Source organism: Solanum stenotomum, chromosome 11 (assembly GCF_019186545.1).
Source record: "Solanum stenotomum isolate F172 chromosome 11, ASM1918654v1, whole genome shotgun sequence".
NCBI lineage: Eukaryota > Viridiplantae > Streptophyta > Magnoliopsida > Solanales > Solanaceae > Solanum > Solanum stenotomum.
In genome coordinates this window covers 48,006,914-48,029,021 of record NC_064292.1, presented here as the reverse complement: position 1 = coordinate 48,029,021, position 22,108 = coordinate 48,006,914, and the positions used below count along the sequence as shown (strand labels likewise).

The 22,108-nt window shown below is 33.1% G+C and overlaps 2 protein-coding genes across 2 annotated transcripts in view; both read right to left on the bottom strand.

Annotated features, from left to right (window-relative positions):
- Positions 1–7,863: 7,863 nt before the first annotated feature.
- LOC125845012 (F-box/LRR-repeat protein At4g14096-like) lies at positions 7,864–9,604 on the bottom strand. Its single transcript, XM_049524387.1, has 2 exons — positions 7,992–9,604; positions 7,864–7,891 (listed from the first exon to the last, which is right to left on the bottom strand). The coding sequence occupies exons 1-2, from the start codon at positions 9,602–9,604 to the stop codon at positions 7,864–7,866; spliced, it is 1,641 nt and encodes a 546-aa protein (XP_049380344.1).
- Positions 9,605–17,818: 8,214 nt separating this feature from the next.
- LOC125845009 (putative disease resistance RPP13-like protein 1) overlaps positions 17,819–22,108 on the bottom strand; it is a 7,280-nt gene continuing 2,990 nt past the window's right edge. The window contains exons 3-5 of the mRNA XM_049524380.1: positions 19,513–21,807; positions 19,319–19,433; positions 17,819–18,289 (exon numbers count right to left, since the gene is read on the bottom strand). Coding sequence (XP_049380337.1) covers positions 19,527–21,807 — 2,281 coding nt within the window. The 3' untranslated portion in view covers positions 17,819–18,289; positions 19,319–19,433; positions 19,513–19,526. The remainder of the gene's footprint in view (positions 18,290–19,318; positions 19,434–19,512; positions 21,808–22,108) is intronic.

The window sequence follows — 22,108 nt, the reverse complement described above, 5'->3', positions numbered from 1 at the left end:
TAAGACAAATATTTGAAGTATTTAAACTTTTTATTAGTTTATTGAGAATAGAATATTTTTAAAAATATCTATAGAATTTTAAACGATGTAACACATAATTATATTGAAAATTGCTCAAAGTGGTAATAATGAGGTGACTTATTTAGTATATAAATCTTTATATGTTGGTGTATATTGTATCCTACTATTTAAATTACTTTTAGCATGATTAAAACTAGGGATAAGGGTCTAAAAAATACCCCAACTTTGGTCGAATTTGTTGTTGCGATACTTAACTTTCATGAGGACCTATTACCTCCCTAGACTATTTAATAGCGTATTTTTTACCCCCCTGAACTATTTAATAGTGTATTTTAAAGGTATATATGTGCCCACGTGGACACATTACTATTTATAATTTTGCATTATTTTTTATGTCCACGTGGACAAATATATATGTTTAAAATACGGTATTAAATAGTCTACGGAGGTAATAAGTCCTCATGAAAGTTTAGTATCGCAACAACAAATTTGACCAAAGTTGGGGTATTTTTTAGACCCTTATCCCTTAAAACTGTTGTTGACAATATGACATAAGGGTCAACAATGCATTTTAAAATATATCTTGTGTAACATCTGACAATTTGAAATAGCTTTGAAGAGGCTTAGAATCGGAAATAGTCATTTTGGAAGGAATTCAAAAATCTGGAAAATTTGGTTAAGTGTGGAAACCAGTGAGTTTTTGGCCGACTTTGAGCAGTCGTAACTCCTAGATCAGGATGAGTTAGGAGTAGTTACAGTTATGGTTGTGAAGCTTGTGGAATGATCTTTCCAACGCCACCGAGTTTGCTCGATTCCAAGTTCATATGAGCGAGTTATGCCCTTTGAAAGTTGGGCAGTTGGCAGGGAATCCATCCGGAAATTTTAAGGGCGTTTTGGTCTTTTCCCTAGCCATTTCTTTTGGGATTATATTGTTGTGTTAGGCTGATCCTTGGATCATTTTGTCCCATTTTAAAAGAGTGAAAGCTAGGGTTTGAGAGTGAAGAAGAGAAGAAGAAGAGAAGAAGAGGAGAAGAAGGAGAAGAAAGAGGAGATCAACAAGTTTCCGTCAAGATCGTCGTGGATATCGTCAGGGGTGATCCCTATCAAGGTGTGGGTTGATCCTTTCCCCCACACACCAAACTCATTATTATTGAGAAAGATTGGATATGTTGTTGAAGTTGTTGGGTTGTGTTGTTGACGTTGTTGATTGTGTTGTTGAAGTTATTGTTGGTTGTGGGACATGATTTGGTTGTGTGTTTGAGTTGAATCTCATGTATGTTGAGGGATTTTATGATCCTTAGTGTTTGGGGTTGAAGCCTTTGAAGTTAGGGTGGTTTAGAGTTGAAGAAAAAAGGGAGAAAAGTCGGGTTTTCTGGGGAAAGGGCTGGTGCGTCACGCCTGCCAGCGCGCCCCAAAGGGGACTCTGAAGTCTAGCCCTTGGGGTGGCGTGCCTCTTAGAGCGCCAGCAGGTGCCTTCTGAGCTTCAAGGGCTGGCGCTCCGCGCCTTGCAGAGCGCCAAGGACGCCATGTTCCCCCATTCTTTCCATGCTTTCTCATGCATGTTCCTAGGTATTATACCCATGTTTCCTAGTTGTTTCCAACACTCGAAGGTACATTTAGACATCCCGAATTCATCCATAAACATGTGATCCTTGAATCCGTAATTCAATTCAAGGCAAGTTAGGATCGAAGTTAAGGTGAAGTTAGAGTCAAGTCAAGCAAGGTTTAAAAGTAAGTTCAAGCAAGTCTCTAAAGCTTTTCAAGAGTCGTTATTAAACGTTTTACCTTCGTTTTAAGGTTCAAGTTTCAAGTCGAGTAAAGAATATAGAGTTCAAGCCAAGTGAAGAGTCTCAAGTTAGAGTCAAGTCAAGAGCATAAAGTCGAGTCCATTTCTCGAAAGTTATTAGGGAACTATGTATTTCCCAAAGAGGTTTCTAAATGTTTTTACATTTGAGTAAGAAAGGAACATCGATTTCCAAGATAGCCTTTGGGCTAGATTTTGAGCAATTTTCTCAAACCAAAGAAAAATGTGTTTAAAACACTTACGAGCTAAGTATTTTTGGGAGTAGTCTTGAGCACCGAATTGGGGACACCAGTTCATATAAACTCAACTCTCCATAAGAACCATGCGCCAACATGGGAGTTAACGGGTCATACTTTTTAGATAAATCCGTAAAGTTAAGCTAGTGGATCCACTTGGTAAAGTTAGCTTCCTATATCACGGCAAGGTATAGGATGGTCCTTGGGCAACGTGAGGTAAAATGTTATATCACCACTAAGTTTAATAGTGGTGGTTTGTCGGTTAGAGAAGCTCCCACAGTAGAAAAAGCTTGGTTCCTCGAATAGTTCTGCTTAGTGTGGATGGGGGTATGGGACTTCATTCATACATTGCACAAGTAGACTTTGAAAGGAAGCATGGTATTTTCATGAAATTATAAATATGATTTTTACGTCATGTTTTAAGAGTTTTACATGCTTTATATATCGCATGTGTCTTATTGCTTTATATATTGAGTTCGGTTATTCATGAGTCTAATAGAGCCAAGGTAAGTGTTCTCTTGTACTCTTTTCAAGCTTAAGTTGTGGTTTAGCTTTCTAGCTCGCATACTCGTACATTCCATGTACTGATGCCAGTTGGCCTGCATCTTATGACGATGCAGATACAGGTACCCCGGATCAGCATCCTGCACGTTGTTGATCCAGCTGAGCACTCCAGAGTCAGTGGTGAGCCTCCTTGCATTTCGGAGGAATCAATTATTTTGTGTACTTAGTTTTGTTCTATTAGGATGTTGCGGGGTCTGTCCCAACAACCATCTCAGTATTTTAGAGGCTTTATAGACAGTCAATCAGTTAGTTTTGAGTCTCTTATCTATGTATATATGTAAATATTCTATTTTGAGACCCGAGGTGCCTTTTTGGCCAAATTTGTATCAGTAAAGTTGTCTTATGACTTTGCTTTGCATGAAGTTTTCTGTTGAGTTAGGTTTCTGCTGAGTTAAGAAAGCCAGACCAAGGGTTCGCTTGGGGCCAGCAATGGTCTCCGAGTGTCGGTCCCGCCCAGGGTGTAGGCTCGGGGCGTGACATCTTGATTGCACATGACACATCATATATGCATACAATGCCAACAATAACATTTACAGAAAACAAAATGATAAATCCTTCTTACAAATACTTATCATATCCTAATAATCGCGATTGAACCTAAAAAAGCTCTATTAAATTTATGTGTCAAACTGTTAATCCAAAGACAATATAATTTATACATTCTTATTATAAAGCACTAGATCTTATTAAAATGAGAATTTAGAATCAAAACATAAGGACAAAGACAAGGGAATGAATGTAGTCACGGTTGTAATAGGGAGTACACTAATTTATCCGAAGAGTAAAGTTGTATGGACTAACAAATGTTCTTGGTATACTCCTATTAAAATCTATAGTGTATATAAAACTTTTCAAATGAAGTTCACCTTTTTCCTCATTGTTTATGAAACTTCAGATGTTGTCCTAAAGAAAATTACATTATAATTAAAGTGTGAATTACAATAAATAGCAAAAGAAAATAGATATAATTATTGTATTACACAAATCAAAAAAAAATTATTTAGATGATGGTATCAACAAAACTCTCAAAGCAGATAGCGTTCTATTACAATTTACAATATGTAGACGAAAAAAGAATAACTCTTCCCTAAATAAAGAATGAGAATTACCCAAACTATTACTGCATATTCTGTCTAAATGATGAAACCAACTTTACCATCTTGTAAAATAATTGGATGGATAGTTGTCATTTACCTTCGAGTAATTTGGTTTAGTTTTTCAACTTCCTTTATCCATTTTAGAAATAGGAGTGGTATTTATACTATTTTATGGTAGTTCAATTGGAGAAGTCTAAAGGTTAGACTAATTTTAAATGTCCTACATTCATTGTAAATGAATGTGGTGTGCATTGAATTTCATCTCTTAGAATTCTTCATGCTTCAAAAAAAACGTAAAAATATTTTGAGTAAAGTATGGGTTATTCTCATTCACATATCTTACTTAATTTCATCGTCATTAAATAATTTAATGCACATTGAATACTTTTAAAATTGATTCCATCTATATATAATTAGTTATTAGAATATATATTTGGTTTTGTAAAAAAATATAAATAGAAATAGTATTTTGAAGGGTAAAAAGGTATTTCAATTTTTCATGTTGATGTTTCCACTTTTAGTATAATATGATATGATATAATAATCTCACTCAAGCTTTGTTCATTACTCCCTCCGTCCACTTTTAATTGTTATGATTTCCTTTTTTAGAGTCAAACTATAAGAACTTTGATTAACATTTTACGATATATTTTTTCATTATATTGTTATGCAAAAAATTGCAATTTATAGTACTTTTCGTATAGTTTTTGAATATCTAATTTTTTTGTTTAAAATATCGAATTAATATCCTGGACACGCGCCCATNATATAACAATCTCACTCAAGCTTTGTTCATTACTCCCTCCGTCCACTTTTAATTGTTATGGTTACCTTTTTTAGAGTCAAACTATAAGAACTTTGACTAACATTTTACGATATATTTTTTCATTATATTGTTATGCAAAAAATTGCAATTTATAGTACTTTTCGTATAGTTTTTGAATATCTAATTTTTTTGTTTAAAATATCGAATTAATATCCTGGACACGCGCCCATATCATTGAGTAGATAAATTTAAAAAATCATATTATTATTTTAAGTTCTATGTTTGAGTTATGAAAATAATTAATGTTGAGTTATTGACTATGAAGAAAATGTTCTTGTCCCATCAAAAACCTTAAATATCTTTTTGTACTTTTTGGTTTGCCTCGATGCCTTATTTTAAGTTCTATATTTGGCTCTAACAATAATAATCTTATTATGCATTGACATATATACATTCATTATAGTAAGAAACCGATGATAAATTTATACAAAGAAATTGAGAAAAATGAACATGCGTTATATATCAACTATTTTTCTCTATTGTTTATTTTAAAGGTGAGGATTATACATAATTCTATTTTATAAGTCTATTAAAATTATATTTAAATTTAAAAATAAATTTACATATATAAGCGATAATGAAACTTTAACAAAAACGAACAACCTTCATTTACTAAAGCTAATTATTATTTGGCAATCAAGGCCAATAATAAAAAAGTTTACAACTAATTGCTTGAAATTTTAGTATGGTCTCTTCTTTGATGGTGTAAAATGTGTATTTTCCTCATTGAACTTGCTTAAAGTACGATTCATCAGTAGTTGCTTTCTCTATCATATATTTGTAGTACATTTATAAACAAAAACAAAAAAGTAAAAACATAAGATTATTATTTCAAATGAAACAAACAGAAGAATGTACCTAAAAATAAAATTATACATAAAATCTATATTTATAAAGATAAAACCACATTATTTGGCTCAATCTTTGTTGCCTAAATACATATATGAAAATTTTAAAGAGAAAACAAGTTGTTACAATACCCTCTTAAGGGAATTATCTCCAGACAGGTGATCTTCCTTCATCATGGTAGATGTTTTCAGCCATATGCCAGATTTGTAATAATATATTATCTGAATTTTTGCTTGTATGCCGGCAACCATGAATAAATAGTCCATCTTCTGAAGTTTTTTTTTCATATATCGATCCCAACTCATGATTCTCCTACCAAGGCATGCAACAAGCATATTTGTCCAAGAAGCTAAGATAGTTTCATTCTTTGGATTCCATCCAGCCTACTTCCTCTTTGTGACTATCCAAATGAGTGTATGTCTGTCATGGTACTCTGATGTAGCCATTTCAATTTCATACAATGAGCCTATTTATAGTGATGTAACCCTTTAAATTCCGTACATAACTGATTATAGTCTTTCCATTTTTCATGCACCCTTTCAAATTTCCTAATTAAGTGATTAAGTCTTTTCAACTTTCAAATTAATTGACAAAAAATGTTGCTCAATAATATTATTTAATTGATTAAAAATTTAATTACTGTTTAATTTGTTATAAGGACTAAATGGTAATTCAACTTTGAAGATGGGAGCTTCCCACTTTTAATAATATATATATATATATATATGATATGGTATGATAATGATGATTGGCATAAATTGTCTTGTCCTACAGTAGCTATGGGTATGCCTAACAAGACAGCAGTGTGGACAGCAAACAGGAACAGTTCTGTTGTCCCAAGCAACACTGTCTTGCTCTTAACTAATGATGGAAGGCTCATTGTGAAAGTAGGAAACCAGGAAATCTCTGTCATCAATCCCTCTCGAATCATTGCTTCAGCTTCNTAAAGTTTTTTATTAGCTAAACCTCAGAAAAAATAGAACTGACATTTTATACTCTTCAGGAAGTTAAAAATGCATTTTTCACAGGAAATGTTTAATACCACAAAATTAAATGATATTTTGGAACATTCTACATATATTTAGTTTAAAATCACAAGATTTAAAAATCTTCTTTACGTTCTTTAAACTTTGTGTCGAGTCACTCATCAGACAAACAGACTGAAACAGATGGATTAGTAGTTCTCAAATTCCTGTTCTGCAGCATTGAGTGGATTGGTTAGCATTAATCCTGCAGTAATGTATATGAAAAATGATACTATTGTTTATGCAAGTATCGAATGATGGTCACGTATTTGTTATCAGGTAAATCTGCGCACCAAAACTTTGACAGATATAAAGAATTATCTAGTAGTACTTTTTGTTGTAAGTCGACAAAAATATGAAATCCAATCAATTTGAGACCATACCAACAGCATAACATTGGAGGTCCAATGGAGAAAATGAAAATAAGCTTAAATGGACATAAACAGCTAACCTCAAAGCAAGTCTACAACCAAAATGAAAGAAAACAACTCGAAATAATCCCAAGCCATATGGATTGATGAGCTATTCATTTCGGAATGCATCTGCACAAATAATATAGTCTGTTAATTGTTAAGAAAGGGAAAGGGGATGGCACAAATAACATTGTAATTCATAGTACAATTTTACATAACGAAAAGTTACCTTAGAATATATGATTCTTTCTTTATCTCTTTTCTTTGAGTATGCTTGAAGCGAATTATACGGATTTCTTCAATAATACGAGGGTTAGCTGCCAACATTTTCCAATCAAGAGTCATCCAGTAGTCTCCTCCCCGTTTCATGCAATCTATCTGAGCATTTATGAAATATTCTTTCCAAGAATATTTAAAAGGTCTCCACCAGCACTTCTTCAACAATTGTTGACATATGAACTTTCTAAATTTGTTGCCACAATGTACAGTTAAATTCTTGGGCTGACAAATCCAGAAGACGTCATTTAAGTAAGATGAATATGACGTAATTGACCAGTCACAATAAGTTAATATCAAATTCTCAACTTCAGTTGAGGGAAAATGATCAACTCCACTTGTTGCTCTCAACCCTTTACCGATACTATCCACTGTCAAGTCTACAACTTTATCATTCAACTCAACCAGAGATCTCCGTAAGTCAATGATATGCTCGGGATCAGATGGTAGACCGCCATACTTTATGGAAATTCTGCATTGGCTTGAAGCACTTTCAAAAGATAAACAAGGTAGTCTTATACGTTCACCAAAATCCTGCATTGGCTTGACGACTAAGAAGAGTAACTTGGGCACATCAAAAGTGGCTTGCACTAAGCACGCACAACTTTCTATGCTACAAACCTCGAGTGTTGAACTTGAGATTTTTATTTTCTTCAAGTACTTACAGTAGTGTAAGATCAACTCCTTGATGAAATGTAGTTTTGGTATAAGCTCGAAAAGAACCACATCATCAATCTCAGCTTTCACTCCAATCAATGAACTAACCATCTCGGAATACATCTGCAGAAATAACAAGCTACGTTAACTGTTTGGAAATGGAAAGAGATGAAAAGTATTGATATCATAATTCATACATTGTGCATAACAAATTGTTACGTACCTTGGAATATATGAATACTTATTTTTTTCATTTCTTTGAATTTGCTTGAAGCGGATTGTATAGATCTCTTCAATAATATGCGGGTCAGCTATCAGTATCTTCCTATCAAGGGTCATCCAATCGTCTCCGTTCCTTTTCTTGTACTCTATCTCAGCATTTATGAGATACTTTTTCCAAGTACATTTGATAAATCTATTTTCTCTCTTCTTCAACCATTGTTGACGTAGAAACTTTTTAAGTTTCTTGTCACACTGTAACGTTAAAATCTTGGGCATACAAATTGCGAAGATGACATCATAGTTATAAGATGAATATGTCGCGGTTGTAATATCACTATAAGATAGTTCCAAATGCTCAACTTCAAGTGTGGGAAGATGATACACTCCTCTTGGTAAAATCAAGCTTTTAGAGAATGTAGACAACGTCAAATCTACAACTTGATCACCCAACTCAACTAGAAATCTCCGTAAGTTCATGAGGTGCTGAACGTCCCATAAAATGTCAATGTTTATGGAAACTCTGCATTGGCTTGGAGCCCTTTCAAAAGATAAAGAAGGTAGTCTATCTTGATCGGAGAAGGCTAAGGAGAGTAATTTGGGCGTATCAAAAATGGCTTCCTCTACTAAATCACACTGAACTATGCTACAAACCTCGAGTGTTGAACTTGAGATTTTTATTTTTCTCAAGTACCTACAGTAGTGTAAAATTAACTCCTTCACGGAGTGTAATTTTTGTATAATCTTGAAGAGATCCCAATACTCAACTGTGACCTTCACAAATTCTACCCTTCTGAGATTTTGACAAGTACCAATCTCTATTATTCGCAAACATATGTGAAGATTATCACTAGATAAATAAGGCACGGAATCACCTTTGTTCACATATTCGAAAGATAGCAGTTTTGGTGCATCAACAATTTCAACTTCCACAATTGGGCAGCAAAAGATACTAAAACACACAAGTTTAGGAAGAGTTTTTGAAACACGAATGCTATTGAACCCGACACAGTATTGTATTGATACCTTCTCAATCTGAGGGCAACATGAAATCAGGCTTTCAAGTGCTAATTGAGAAATGGTAACATAACACAAGGTTATGTTTTTCAGGTTATCACACTTAATTTTATCATCATAAAAGAGTGCTTTTCGTTTCGCTAGTAATATTTGGCAATGATTTAACTCCAAATGTTGTATGAATTTCATCTTAAATATGTTATGAACAAACAAATTATATCTTTCACAATATTCTTTAGCTTTGCTTTTCACAAAAAGTGAAACCTTTGAAGCTCTTTTATCTGTTATAATATCTAACCATTTATCAACTAGACCATCACAATAAATGTGATCATAAAAGGAGATGCAAAGCTCAAAAGATGAAATAGGTAGATTATTATCGCGGTGATACCTTTCCAAAGTATTATCTACAATTCTCAGGAATTCATGAGCTCGATATTCTATGGGATCAGATATATCGAAACAGAGATGGGGTTTCGTAGAGCATGCTTTAAGCCATGATTTGGACAACAATGCAGTTCGAGCAGCAGTTTTATTTGGGAGAAGCGAGAGTATTTGATGAAGGATTTCTGTTGGTAACTCTGCTGAAGTTTTGTCCATTATAGTAGCAGAGTTTGTTTTCCTATTTGGTTACGACAAAAAGTGATCATCTGATAAATCTAACTTAATAAAAAATTATTTATTATAAGATATGATTTGTTATCAAATGACCAAGTCTTCCAACTTTGATGGAACAGAAAGGAAATTTTAGGACATGCATGGTTCAAAATCAACTTATTTTGAAAAATATTTCTTTCTGTTCCACCAAAATTGGAAGACTAGGTCATTTTAAAAAATACGTATTTCTCTTAATTTAATTATTATATTTTCACATTTAATGATTTTTCATCTTCCTTTTTTTTTTTTTTAAAACATGTTTTACATATCTAAGATTTAATTCTTTGAAAATAAAGTTTAAATATTTTTGGTATGATCGACTTTGAGTACTATTTAGGTTTGAGTACATATGGTGGTATATGTATTAAAATTTGTTTTCAATTAATTTGTGTTGTTGATTGAATAAACTAAGAAGAGTAAACACTGAAGCAATGAAATACCTATCCATACACTATTTCATGTTGCGAAGAAGACTTAATAAGTTGTGAATAGTTTTCTTATGAGATTAATTATCTAGATTCTGAAAAAAGAATGAGTAAAAAATTGTCAGAATTGTCTTAATTATCTAGATTGTCTTTAATTATTTAGATTCTAAAAAAATGAGTAAGAAATTATCACACTGATAATTGTTTCAAATTGCTTTAATGGTGTTGACAAAGAACCGAGAATGAAATAATGAGGAACAAATTGTGTGAAAGAATCTTCTTATTTTTGGTAAGCCAAATAAGAATTGTAAACAAACTCTTATAATTAATTTAGAGTCCAAGTTACCATATAATACGCTTTTTGTTATTTTAATTTAAATATTAATAATATGTGAATATATTAAAAGAAATAAATATTTCTAAATATGAGTTGATAGTGGAATTTTCGAGATAATATCTCAGATGGTCACTCAACTTTGAACTTTTCTCTCAGAAAGTCACTCAATTGTGGACTTTTATATCAGAAAGTCACTCAACTATAATTTTTAATCCAAAACTCATTCAACTATGTGATTTTCTCTCAGAAAGTCACTCAACTAGGAAAGTTTCACTTACAAAGTCACTCAATCTATTTAGTTGATTTTTTTAATTGAAATTTGCTAATATAAATTTTTTATTTGAAATTAAAATTTTAAGAAATAAAAAGATATCTATTTAAATCATTTGATGACGTGGGATTAAAAGTATTACTGTATTGATTTGTAATCACTTTTGTTATATCAGTTGATAGGAGGAGTAAAAGTGAGGCAAATGAATCGAAGTCGGAGGGACAAAAAATAGTAAAGAAAATCTTCGCAAGTTATCCACTCATCCCTAGTGGCAAAAACTGTTAGATAGTTGATATAGAAACTAATGAATTCTCAGTAGACATTTGGATTTTATGGCCAAATATATAGTGTTAATTGTTAGGGATAATTTCAAAGACCTCCCCTCACGTTTAATTTTATAACACTTACTTTCCTTGTAGTTTCATATATTATACCCATCTCCCTTATTTATAAATTTCTGTAACCAAACTTATTTAAATGATAATCTTTCAATCACATTCCAAAAATACCCTTTAATGACATTAATATAATTGTTTAATACATCTATATGACTAATAACCTAAGCAATAATTCATTCCAGTTTTTAATACTATATTTGAGGGGTTTTTTAGCTTCAGCTTGGATTCATAATACGAGAAACGATAAGTATAAATCAATGGGTAAATTCATTTTTTGGATAGAAAAATACAACCTGCACACTTGACCTCCAAATATTTGTATAAACATTATTTTTTTCATTTGACATGCGATGATAAATGTTTAGTTTGATAATTTTCTAGACTTAAGAAAAAAAATTATGTTCATATATATATATATATATATATATATTAAATTTTCTGCACATAATTACCAGACAATATTTCCCGATCCTAAACAAAATTTTTATAATAAATTTTCAACATTCTTTTTGTACTTCAAATATTGCATATGTATTAACCGTAAAAATTACCACTATATTTTAATATGTTAAGAAGTTTCGCCAATTAGCAAGTTCGATTGTTTACAAGGAAATAAATAGATGTATATAATGAAAGATGGTGGAGCACCATAGGTAGAGTATTTTATGTCAGTTAAAATACTTTGGAAATTTTCGTTTCAAAAATTAATAAAAATAATATCAAGAAAGGGCAACTTTAATTTGGAATATTGGATGAGTTTTGATGATTAATAAAAACTAATGTCAAGAAAGGGCAACTTTGGAAAATTGGATGGGTTTTAGCATTAAAACTAATTTGGTTGCATAAATGTGAAAATAAGGGAGGTGAGCGTAATATCTGAAACTAGAAGGGAAGTTAGTATTATAAGGCTAAACGTGAGAGGAGGTCTCTGAAATTATCCCTAATTGTTAACGAGGGCTACTGTCTAATTTAGAATTAAAATTATAATTAATTGAGATAACAACATAATTGAGTAACTATAAATTAATGTTATATTTTTAGTTGGTCAAGTTATTAAAACAATTTAAATAGTTATTTTTTATTTTTAAAAATTTGGATTTTAGATAAAATTTCATATTAGCAAATTTTAATGAAAAATAATTAAATAAAATTGAGTGACTTTGTACGTAAAATTTTCATAGTTGAGTGACTTTCAGAGAGAAAAACTCATAGTTGAGTGACTTTTGGGTTGAAAATTATAATTGAGTGACTTTTTGAGAGAAAAATTGATAGTTGAGCGACCATCTAAGATATTAGCTCTAGTGCTTAATTGAGCCTAACATATCATGAATACATTTTAGAATTGCAATCTATTCCATTTTCCTTTTCTCGAAGGTATTTTTTTTTTTATGTTTACTTGAGCCGAAGGTTAATCGGAAACAATCTCTCTACCCGTACAATGAGAATTTGTTGGGAAAACAATTATCTATTCAAAAAGATTGATTGAATAGTGAACCAAAGAAATAGGCATGCACATAGCAACTTTGCATGTCAAAGTGGAGGCATAAGATATAGCACATATATACACAAGAAAGATTATTTAGTAGTGCATTACGACCAATATATTTTATACTGATTTTAAGAGTCGTCACTTAATTTTTAAGAAAAATCAAGAAAACTGATTTTCAATAGATTAAAACAGGGAATCAATTGAAAATACTTAAAAAGTTTGGGGGTTCTTATTAGCATTTCGAGAAAGGTTTGAAAGCACCCGAAACGCTCGCTAATACGCAGTTATCCGACAATTAATTATTTGGCTAAAATATTTTAACTTATCTTGAATTGCAAAATCGAACTACTTTATAGTTGAGTCCATTTTAATAGATCAATATGAAATATTATCTAAGTGAAGTATTTCATAAGCTTATTTATTTATTTTTTAAGTCAAGTGAAAGATGAGTAATTTGATCAAGTAATTAATTCAAAATGGGTGTCTTTCGGGGATTTGAATTGTTGACCTTAAGATCAATGGCAAATATTAGCAAGTAAATAAACATAGTAAAGCGAAGAGGAAAAGAGATTTGGGCCCAAATCTGGTTTTCCTGTCCGTCTGGGCCAATATTTGGGCCCATTTTTGTTTTGGACCTTTGACCCAATTTTTCACCTGTTCTAAATTCTAGCAAGATAATGGATAGTGGGATTAGGCCCAAAAGTAACAAAATACAATTTGAATTATGAGTGGGCCTTTGGCCCAATCTTTTCAACTTCTCGATCTATTGCTTCTTTCAACTTCGGGACCTGTTCGTCAATTTTCAATGGCCAATTGACTCGATAAAGGAATTTGAGCCTTTATGGCTCTCTAGAAATGCAAGGGAAAGGAGTGAGTTCGTGGCGAACTCGGACAAATTTACATGCAACAAAAATGAGAAGATAAGGGTTAATAAACAATAACAGAAATATAATACACTTAAAACAAATCATAGCCGTCCTTAAATAAAAATATAGCAAATAACTCTATCGAATTGAAATGACATAGATCTAAATAGAAGATATCAACTCCAGAGACAATGAAGACCCATTATACTAAAGATAAAATGACGATTATTTAAATTACAATTTTTTTCATTTAAAATCCACAGCAGACAAATACTAACCAACTTATTTTATGAGTAAATATGCCAATAGAGAGTAATAACCACTAAACCCAGATACTCAAATTTAGTCCCATTATAAAGAACCTTACAACTTAAGGAGGTAATTAAGAGAACACATTGATTATTTCCACCAACAAATTAATATGATGACTAACAGACAAATATATATATATAGTGTCATACTCCTAAATAACATAAAGAACACGTAAACTGTATTAAAATTCAACCTTAAAATAATAATAACGTTAATGAAAACNATCTAGATAAAAGATATCAACTCCAAAGACAATGAAGACCCATCATACTAAAGATAAAGTGACGATTATTTAAATTACTATTTTTTCATTTAAAATCCACGGCAGACAAATACTAACCAACTTATTTTATGAGTAAATATGTCAATAGAGAGTGATAACCACTAAACCCAGATACTCAAATTTAGTCCCATTATAAAGAACCCTACAACTTAAGGAGGTAATTAAGAGAACACATTGATTATTTCCACCAACAAATTAATATGATGACTAGCAGACAAATATATATATATAGTGTCATACTCCTAAATAACATAAAGAACACGTAAACTGTATTAAAATTCAACCTTAAAATAATAATAACGTTAATGAAAACCATATTTGGATTAGGCTATACAACCAAGCATTTATAAATAGATATAGAGGTTATGCATTAACATATTTTTGTTAAATACTAAAGCAACTATATTTGTCCTTTTTTAAAAAAAAGAAAAGGATTCTGCTAATATTCAAAAACTTCATTTAATTTCTTTTTTTAATTTTGATCACATGCCTCAACTCTTTGAAGTGAATATTTATAACCTTTCGTAAATTAACCATATGTTTCTAATTTTATCCAACAGTTAGGCCAATAATATTTAATATGAATTTACTTTATATATATACTAATAATCACATATAGTTTATCACCACATAACCTAATTAATGTTAATATTAGCTATATCTTTTATTCTAGTGTACCTAAACATAGCACATAATAGAGCATTGGGTAACCTACTACGTAGCAATTAATAAGGTACCAAACTTCTTTATTTTCCCTGTTCCAGACGGCTGGATTCAACATAAACTAGGAAATTTTATTCTCAAATATACCAAGATAAAATGTAACATACATAGCAAGATCAAAGTAAAACGAAATGCACACGCTGCTACGAAACACTCTATTAATAGACCAAAACATTATCAATACATTAGACCAATATTGTGTTTTTTATTATCAGTTTCGGAAACCAAATACTCGCCAAGCACATCGCATTCAATATCGAGATGAAAACGCGACAATGAGTATCGATTCATACAAACCATAACCATCCGACTATAACCTCTAATCTAATAACGACAAGATCTTAGGATTTAATGCTAAAGCGGGATATGCTATATTCGGAGACTAATAAAGACTTCATGAAAGACCGAAACAAGACAAAGGTAATGGGAGCATGCTAAGGAGTTTACACTTAATCAACAAAACAAGGTATGTCTTGACTAAAATCTTATTCAATATGGAGACATAAGCATGAATAAAATGAGACAAGTTAGGCAGTAACATGCTACACTTTCGAAAACTCTAAAGAGATGAAGAGTAGAAAAGAGACATATCCAGGCAACACGAAAAAGTTAAGAACAGACCCCTTAATCTATTCGAAAGCGTTAAAGATGCTCAAAGATGAGCGATAAACATAAACAAAGTTAAAATCTTCCCAAGTTCCATAAAGAACACCAGAAACCGCTAACCGACGAACTCAAAACTGCAGAAAAAGTAGACATGGGAATCAAACCAACAACAATATATGATATTCAACCGACCTAACAAATAGCAACTAAGCGAGGACCAAATAATAACCAGAAACCCAACTGTTGAGCATAAGAATCAAAAGGTAAGACAAACTCATAATCAAGGCATTCTAGGCGTAAATCAAACACAAAGACACATTCCATGCTTTAGTTAACTAGAACACCAACTTGTGACACAAAGTTCCTCTTATCAGACATCAACAGTAAGTAAGCCCTAAAAAAAAGAACTGGAGCATTCGAGCAAATAAAGGAAATGTCAATAGGGACCTTCAGCTCCCATACAAACACCAACCAAAAAATGAGTTGAGATCGAAGTGAGGTTTACCTTTTCGGGGGCAGCAAATCGGGACGGGACGAGCGAGGAGCAAATCTTCCTACCTTAAGAACTCGAACACGAATGGTGATTAAGAGATTCGAGCAGAAAATTGAACCCAAACACCAAAAATATTGTATCCTCTGCCTTTCGAAATGTATTTGGTGTGTATTTTAAGTATTTGTGTCCAAGCTCTTTCTTGTATTTTCACTAAAAATAATCCAACCAAAAAATTCCCCCCTCCCCCCCTTTTTCCACAGTGAATCAGCATCATATATAGATGGGAAAATTAGGGTTCGAAAAAAAAATAAAAAAACAGACGAAAAAATTTGGGTTCAAATTCGAATCCTTTCACCATTTCGGGCGAACACCTTTTGCTGCGATTTTCGACCCATTCCGGAAGTGGAAATGGTGAGATAGACGGCTGGGATCGACTCCCTCGTCTTTGAGCTACGACGTGGAGCGATCTCGTTGCTGCGAGGACGATTCTGCAGGCTGCTCCTGCTGTACGAGTGTACTGCCTGGGCGAGAAGACCACGCGGATGCTTTCCGTTTATCTCCGTCTCACCTCCGTGACGATTTCTGTATGCTGGCGTCTGGGAATCGTTGTTGTTGTTCGACGCGTAAGGACTGCTGTGAACGTTGAGGAAGAATACGTTGCTGGTTTTCTTTTGTGGACTGGCAATTGGAAGCGGGCCGGGTCAGGGGAATCTGGGAACGGGAATTGCTGAAATGAAAAGAGTGGGCTGCTGTTAATTGAGTTGGGTCAGTTATTTTGCTGAAATTAAGGCCCAAAGTTGGCTTAAAAGGGTTGAAATAATTGTTAAGGGAGGAATTGGATTTGTAATTTAGGACTTGGCCAAATAAGTTGCAAAATTAGTCAATTTAAATTACAAATATGGCCATACTTAGTTAATTGGGACAAGTTCGGCTAGTAATTAAATGAAATGAATTAATATAATTAGTTTACAAGCTTCTTAATCGTAACGAAACAAAAAATAATTAACTTACTTGTGAAATAATTGATTTTGAAATATAAACTAATATTAAGTGAGCTAATTAACAAAACACTTAAAAAAGTAAAATCTTTTTGAAGTGATTTTTCGAATGTTCGTAAGAAATGTAATAAGTACATACAAAATTTATATAAAAAACATATATGTCGTTTTAAGATTATAAAAAATGACTAAAATTGCTTCGAAACTAAAAAAAAAACAAAATATATATCTTTTTTTTTTTGATTTTTTTGTAAAACTAATTATTTCAAATCATTGAAAATTAAGAAGCTCGAAAGTTAATTATTATCGGGGAGGGTCAAAATTGGGTGTTAACAACCTCTTTTTTTTTGGATTATCGATTTTGATTCGATTTGAACAGCCTTATATGAAAATATATAATAAGACATCCCTATAAACCTATTCCTATATAAGGTAGGACAAACAAATTCTAGCTAGACATAATTAATAAATACCAAATAATAAATCCTAAACTACTTAGAATTCTTACTATTTCTTTATTTCCTATATCATATAAACTAAACTTATGAGTTTTTGAAGTTGAATACGAAGTTAATTCCGGAAAGGAAAATAAACTCTGTTATTCTCATCAAAACACAGCCAGAAATATTGAATTTGTTTCCTACTTCACATATACATAGGAAAATATTGATTCTATATAAATAATAAAGCTGCTCTGTTTCGTTTACCATAAGTCAGAAGGCATGGCGTTTCGAGGTGAAAGTATGAAGGGAATGAAGATAGGTGTTCAAGTGGAAGCACCATCATATGCATACAGCCATTGTAGGAAGTTTGGGGCTTTATTACCCGAATATGGATTTTTTATTTTTCAACTAAAATAAACATTACTATCAATATCGATGTAAGAAAAGCAGATTAACACTATAAGGTCCTGAAATGCACATGAAAATTGCTCTCATCTTTGTATGAAACATAGATGCTTCTCAGATAACCTTGTAATGCCTGAAAGTTTTCCAGATTAGGACTAATTTTGAATGAATAAGGAATTTTCTGAGTGTAAATGATTACAAGCCAAAGAGCACCTAGACATCTCCTTTGAACAATCCAGATGATCACCGCCCTCAGAAAGAAACAAAAAAAAGACTAGTTACAACTTACAAGTGTAATCTTTGCATTAAACCCCTATATCTATGAAGTTTCTTGTGCAGGCAAGGTAAAGTCAATCTACCCATCAACTCCTCTGTATATACAGTTTCTCCTTTGAACAGCTTACAATTCCGAGCCCTCCATGTATGGTAGATCATTGCCCCCCCAGATGGCTGCAATAACCTTTTGTATGGATTTCCAATGTTTCCTCCTAATTTCCATTAACACTTGTCACACGCCCTCATGTTGTAATCTGATTCCAGCCCATTGCATCATAGCTTTTTCCAGTACCAACTACAGTCCTGATGATGTTTAAGCAGTATGAATTGAAATACACATATGTCATTTAATCAGTAAATAACATCAAGAAATTATGAAAACAAATTTCACTCCTCAAAGTCTTCCCTATTTCTTATACTGTACTTTTTATATTGCATTTACAGTTTGCTCTAACCATTACACCTTCAGAAATTCAGTTAACTTAGACATGTTCTTTTTATGTCCTAACAAATAGATGTGGTGATGGCATATACTGACATTCCTATGGATGATTGATGCATATTCTTTCTTCATATGCTTTCAAGAATATGCCCATCCTACATAAATATATGTAAGAAAATCTACACGCTTCAATAGAAAACTCACCTTATATTCAATTTAGCAACTAATTGACAAACCTTAGTTATCATCGTCATGTTGTGGCACAATTAAATATGTGTAAATACTGAAGGATAGTACAAATACAATATATCATGCATAGATTCATTTTTTTTAAAATTCTGTAGTAGGCAGATCTTCGTTCTACTGTTAAGCAAAGTTTCATTCTTGACTTGGGATGTTTGATGCTTAGAAGAACTAAAAACTTTCAATTCAACATGGTTGCACAAGCTATATATAATGTCTTTTGCAATTGAGATGTGAAATTAAAACGTGATAAGACCATAAATGTATAAGAAATGAGAAACCAATATATCCAATATCTGCCATCCAAGAATTATATAACGCACAACAACTAGCTGCAAGTCTATAACATCTAGTTCTGACAATGGAAGTTTACTTATTTCCTAAAACTTCTGATCGTTATCCGTTATTATCTTCTCTGAAATTTAGATTTTCTATGGAGCATAAAAATAAGGATATGATTTTGATGATGAGAACGACATAATTTATAGTCTGAAAAGAATATTAAACGTCATTTGTAACGTCATTAATATCAAAGTGATACGTCATTTGTAATGATCACACAGATTTATGTATAAACTGTTCAAAGTATAAACATAACGTTTACAGTCAACGGTAACAAAACTGTGAAACTATCTTTATTCACTTACACTTTGCTGTCAGACCACATTCAAGCTACTGTCTATTCAATAGAGAAGCTGTAGAACTTTCCTATTACCACCTGAGCTAGAACGGTAACAACTTGAATATATTGTTATCAGAATCCTGACAAAGAAAAAAGTTTGCTAAGTTAATATCCGATAATCATTAATAAAAACCTGAATAATACTAAACAAAAACTTACATTTGTTTAAATGATTAAAGGTATTCGCCATCGATCTTTATGGTGGAGATATGAGCAGCTTCTGGCCAATATTTCCCCTTGTCAAATTTTATGAGTCGTTTGAGGAATGGGCATTTGGAAATAGATAGTTTAGAGAGGGAAGAGAGCATCCCGTTTACTGGAAGGGATTTGAGATTACAGCAATCACTGATGGTCAGCTCAGAGAGGGAGGAGGGCAGGGGTGGAAGGGATTTGAGATTAGGGCAATCACTGATGATCAGCTGAGTGAGTGAGGAGGGCAGGGGGGCAAGAGACTGGAGTTGATGGAAAGAGAAGATGTCTAAACATTGAAGAGGAGAGGAGTGAAGCCCTTCTTCCAACATTGACTGAATTTGAGGTAAATTACCAATAAATAGATATTCAAGAGAGGTGAGGCTTTTGAGAACTTGGCTGCTTAATGTTTTCAGATTGGATATGCTAAGACTCTTAATAGAGGAAGGCAACTCCCAATTCTCACCAGCAAGAATCTCTTCGTCACTGTCATCATGGTGGATCCCTAACTGTTTGAGACAGGGGAGTCTCTGTAAACGCCACTCCTTTCTGCCGTTCACCAGTTTCTTGCAATTGTGGATCACAAGGTCTTGTAAATTGAAGGGTAATCCTCCTTCAGGAAAGGACTCTATTTCTGGACAATTATACAGAATTAGATCCTTAAGAGATGGAGGGAGTTGTGGCAGCCGCTTCAGCTTTGTAAGGTTGTCACAACGGAGTCTTTCAGTCGCAGTAGGAATTAAAAACCTAGAAAGGTTGTGGCAACGAATTACATCCAAAGAACATGCTCTTGAGATCAACTCAGTTATAGAATCACATTCTTCCAGTAAATTCTCGAGAAACATCTCACCAACTGACGCCTCCAATTTCAATTTCTGGCAACAAGATATATTTATTGTCTTCAAGGTACTGGGAAGAATGCTAAAAGGTAAGGAGGTAAGAGAGTTACAATCACTAATAAATAATCCCTCAATCTTCTTCATTCCCTCAAGTTGGGATGTAAACAGCTGAGCCTCATCAAAAAGAACTCCAACCTTAGGAGAACCACCAACTTCAAACCTTTTTAAACTTGAAAGTTGGATGGGTGTCTCCAAACTGAGTTCAGGACATCCTGAAATGCTCAATTCTTTCAAAGAACAAAGATTTTCAGGCAACTTCCCCATCAACTTTGGACAATATTCAATTGAAAGCTTCTCAAGTGTAGGAAACTCTCCAATTCCTAGTGCGTGCCATTGCTTCCACTCCGGCATATCTCCAAATTCTAGCTTCTCAAGAGAGTTAAAAGGCTTTTTAGAGGACCAACTGCCATAGAATTCTTCAGTCACCTCTGTTATTCGATCCATCCCTCTAATGGAAAGGAATTTCAAAGAAGGAAGCTGTCCCAGTGCTGGCAAGGAATCACAGTCCTTGCAGTGGCTAAGAGACAATTCTACCAGGTTAAGAAACAAAGGATCAGCTAGCCAATTTGAAAATTTCATCCCTCTATATCCGGTGATTTTGACTTCTTTTATGTTCTTATGTGGGAGTAGCTCATCAAGTATGTCTCTTTCGGTTTGTGAATTGTCGACACTACTACTTCCACACCACCTCAAAGATAACTTGTCAACATGATTCTTCTCCCTCATCTTTGCCTTCACAGCTTCCCTTCTATCAACCACATTTTGCAACTCTACAACTGATAGAGATCCATACAAGTTTTTTAATTCACCCAAATCTTCCATTCTCAAACCACCGCGACCACCTTCAAGAAACTTGGCTCCCACCAACACTTGGAGGCTGTTCAACTTGCTCAGATGTAGTGGCATCTTCAAGCTAAAAGTGTTGCTCATGTCAAGATGACGCAAGTTAATCAATTTCTCCATCTGCAGCGGTAGCTCCTTAAGATAACCACAAGATGACAGGAGAAGTGTCTCTAAGTTATACAATACACAAATGGAATTAGGCAACTTTTCAATCATTGTTTGAGAAAGGTCCAAAAATCTGAGGAGCTTTACTTTGATAAACAATTCATTTGGCAACTCCTTAATATAGTAATGAGACAATGATAGTACCCTCAAGGATCTTAGTCTTGGCAGTATGTTATGCTGCACCCTCTTGCTTAGAGGGTATAAACAATAATTGGGACCAATACATGCTGGAAGCAATGTCCTCAACTGCTCCAATTTGTAGAGGGGTGTCAATTTCTCAAACTCACCATCATTTCCCATTAAATAAGATAAGTGCCGACATTTTTCCAACATATGAGATCCTTGGCTCTCTTCCAACCTGATACAAAGTTTTGAAGATGCAATTTGGGCTAAATCGTTAACAAGGTCATGCATTAAGAATTTCTCGATGTTCCCTTCGGAAGGATTTGGGACCCTTTCGAAGAATGATCTTGATCTCAACTCCAGAAAATATTGGTTGCCTGAATCTTCAATTATTTCATCTTCCTGTGGTACGAGACCATTGGCAATCCACAGATGAATAACTTGTTCTTTCCTAAATGGATAATCTTTAGGAAATATTGCACAATAGGAAAAACATCGCTTTAAATGTGCTGGAAGATCATTGTAGCTCAACATCA

Coding starts and splice junctions, on each gene's coding strand:
- LOC125845012 (XM_049524387.1), bottom strand. CDS start 9,604: ATGGACAAAACTTCAGCAGAGTTACCAACAGAAATCCTTCATCAAATA. Junction 7,892..7,991: donor AAGTATTCATATATTCCAAG/GTACGTAACAAT, acceptor TTATTTCTGCAG/ATGTATTCCGAGATGGTTAG.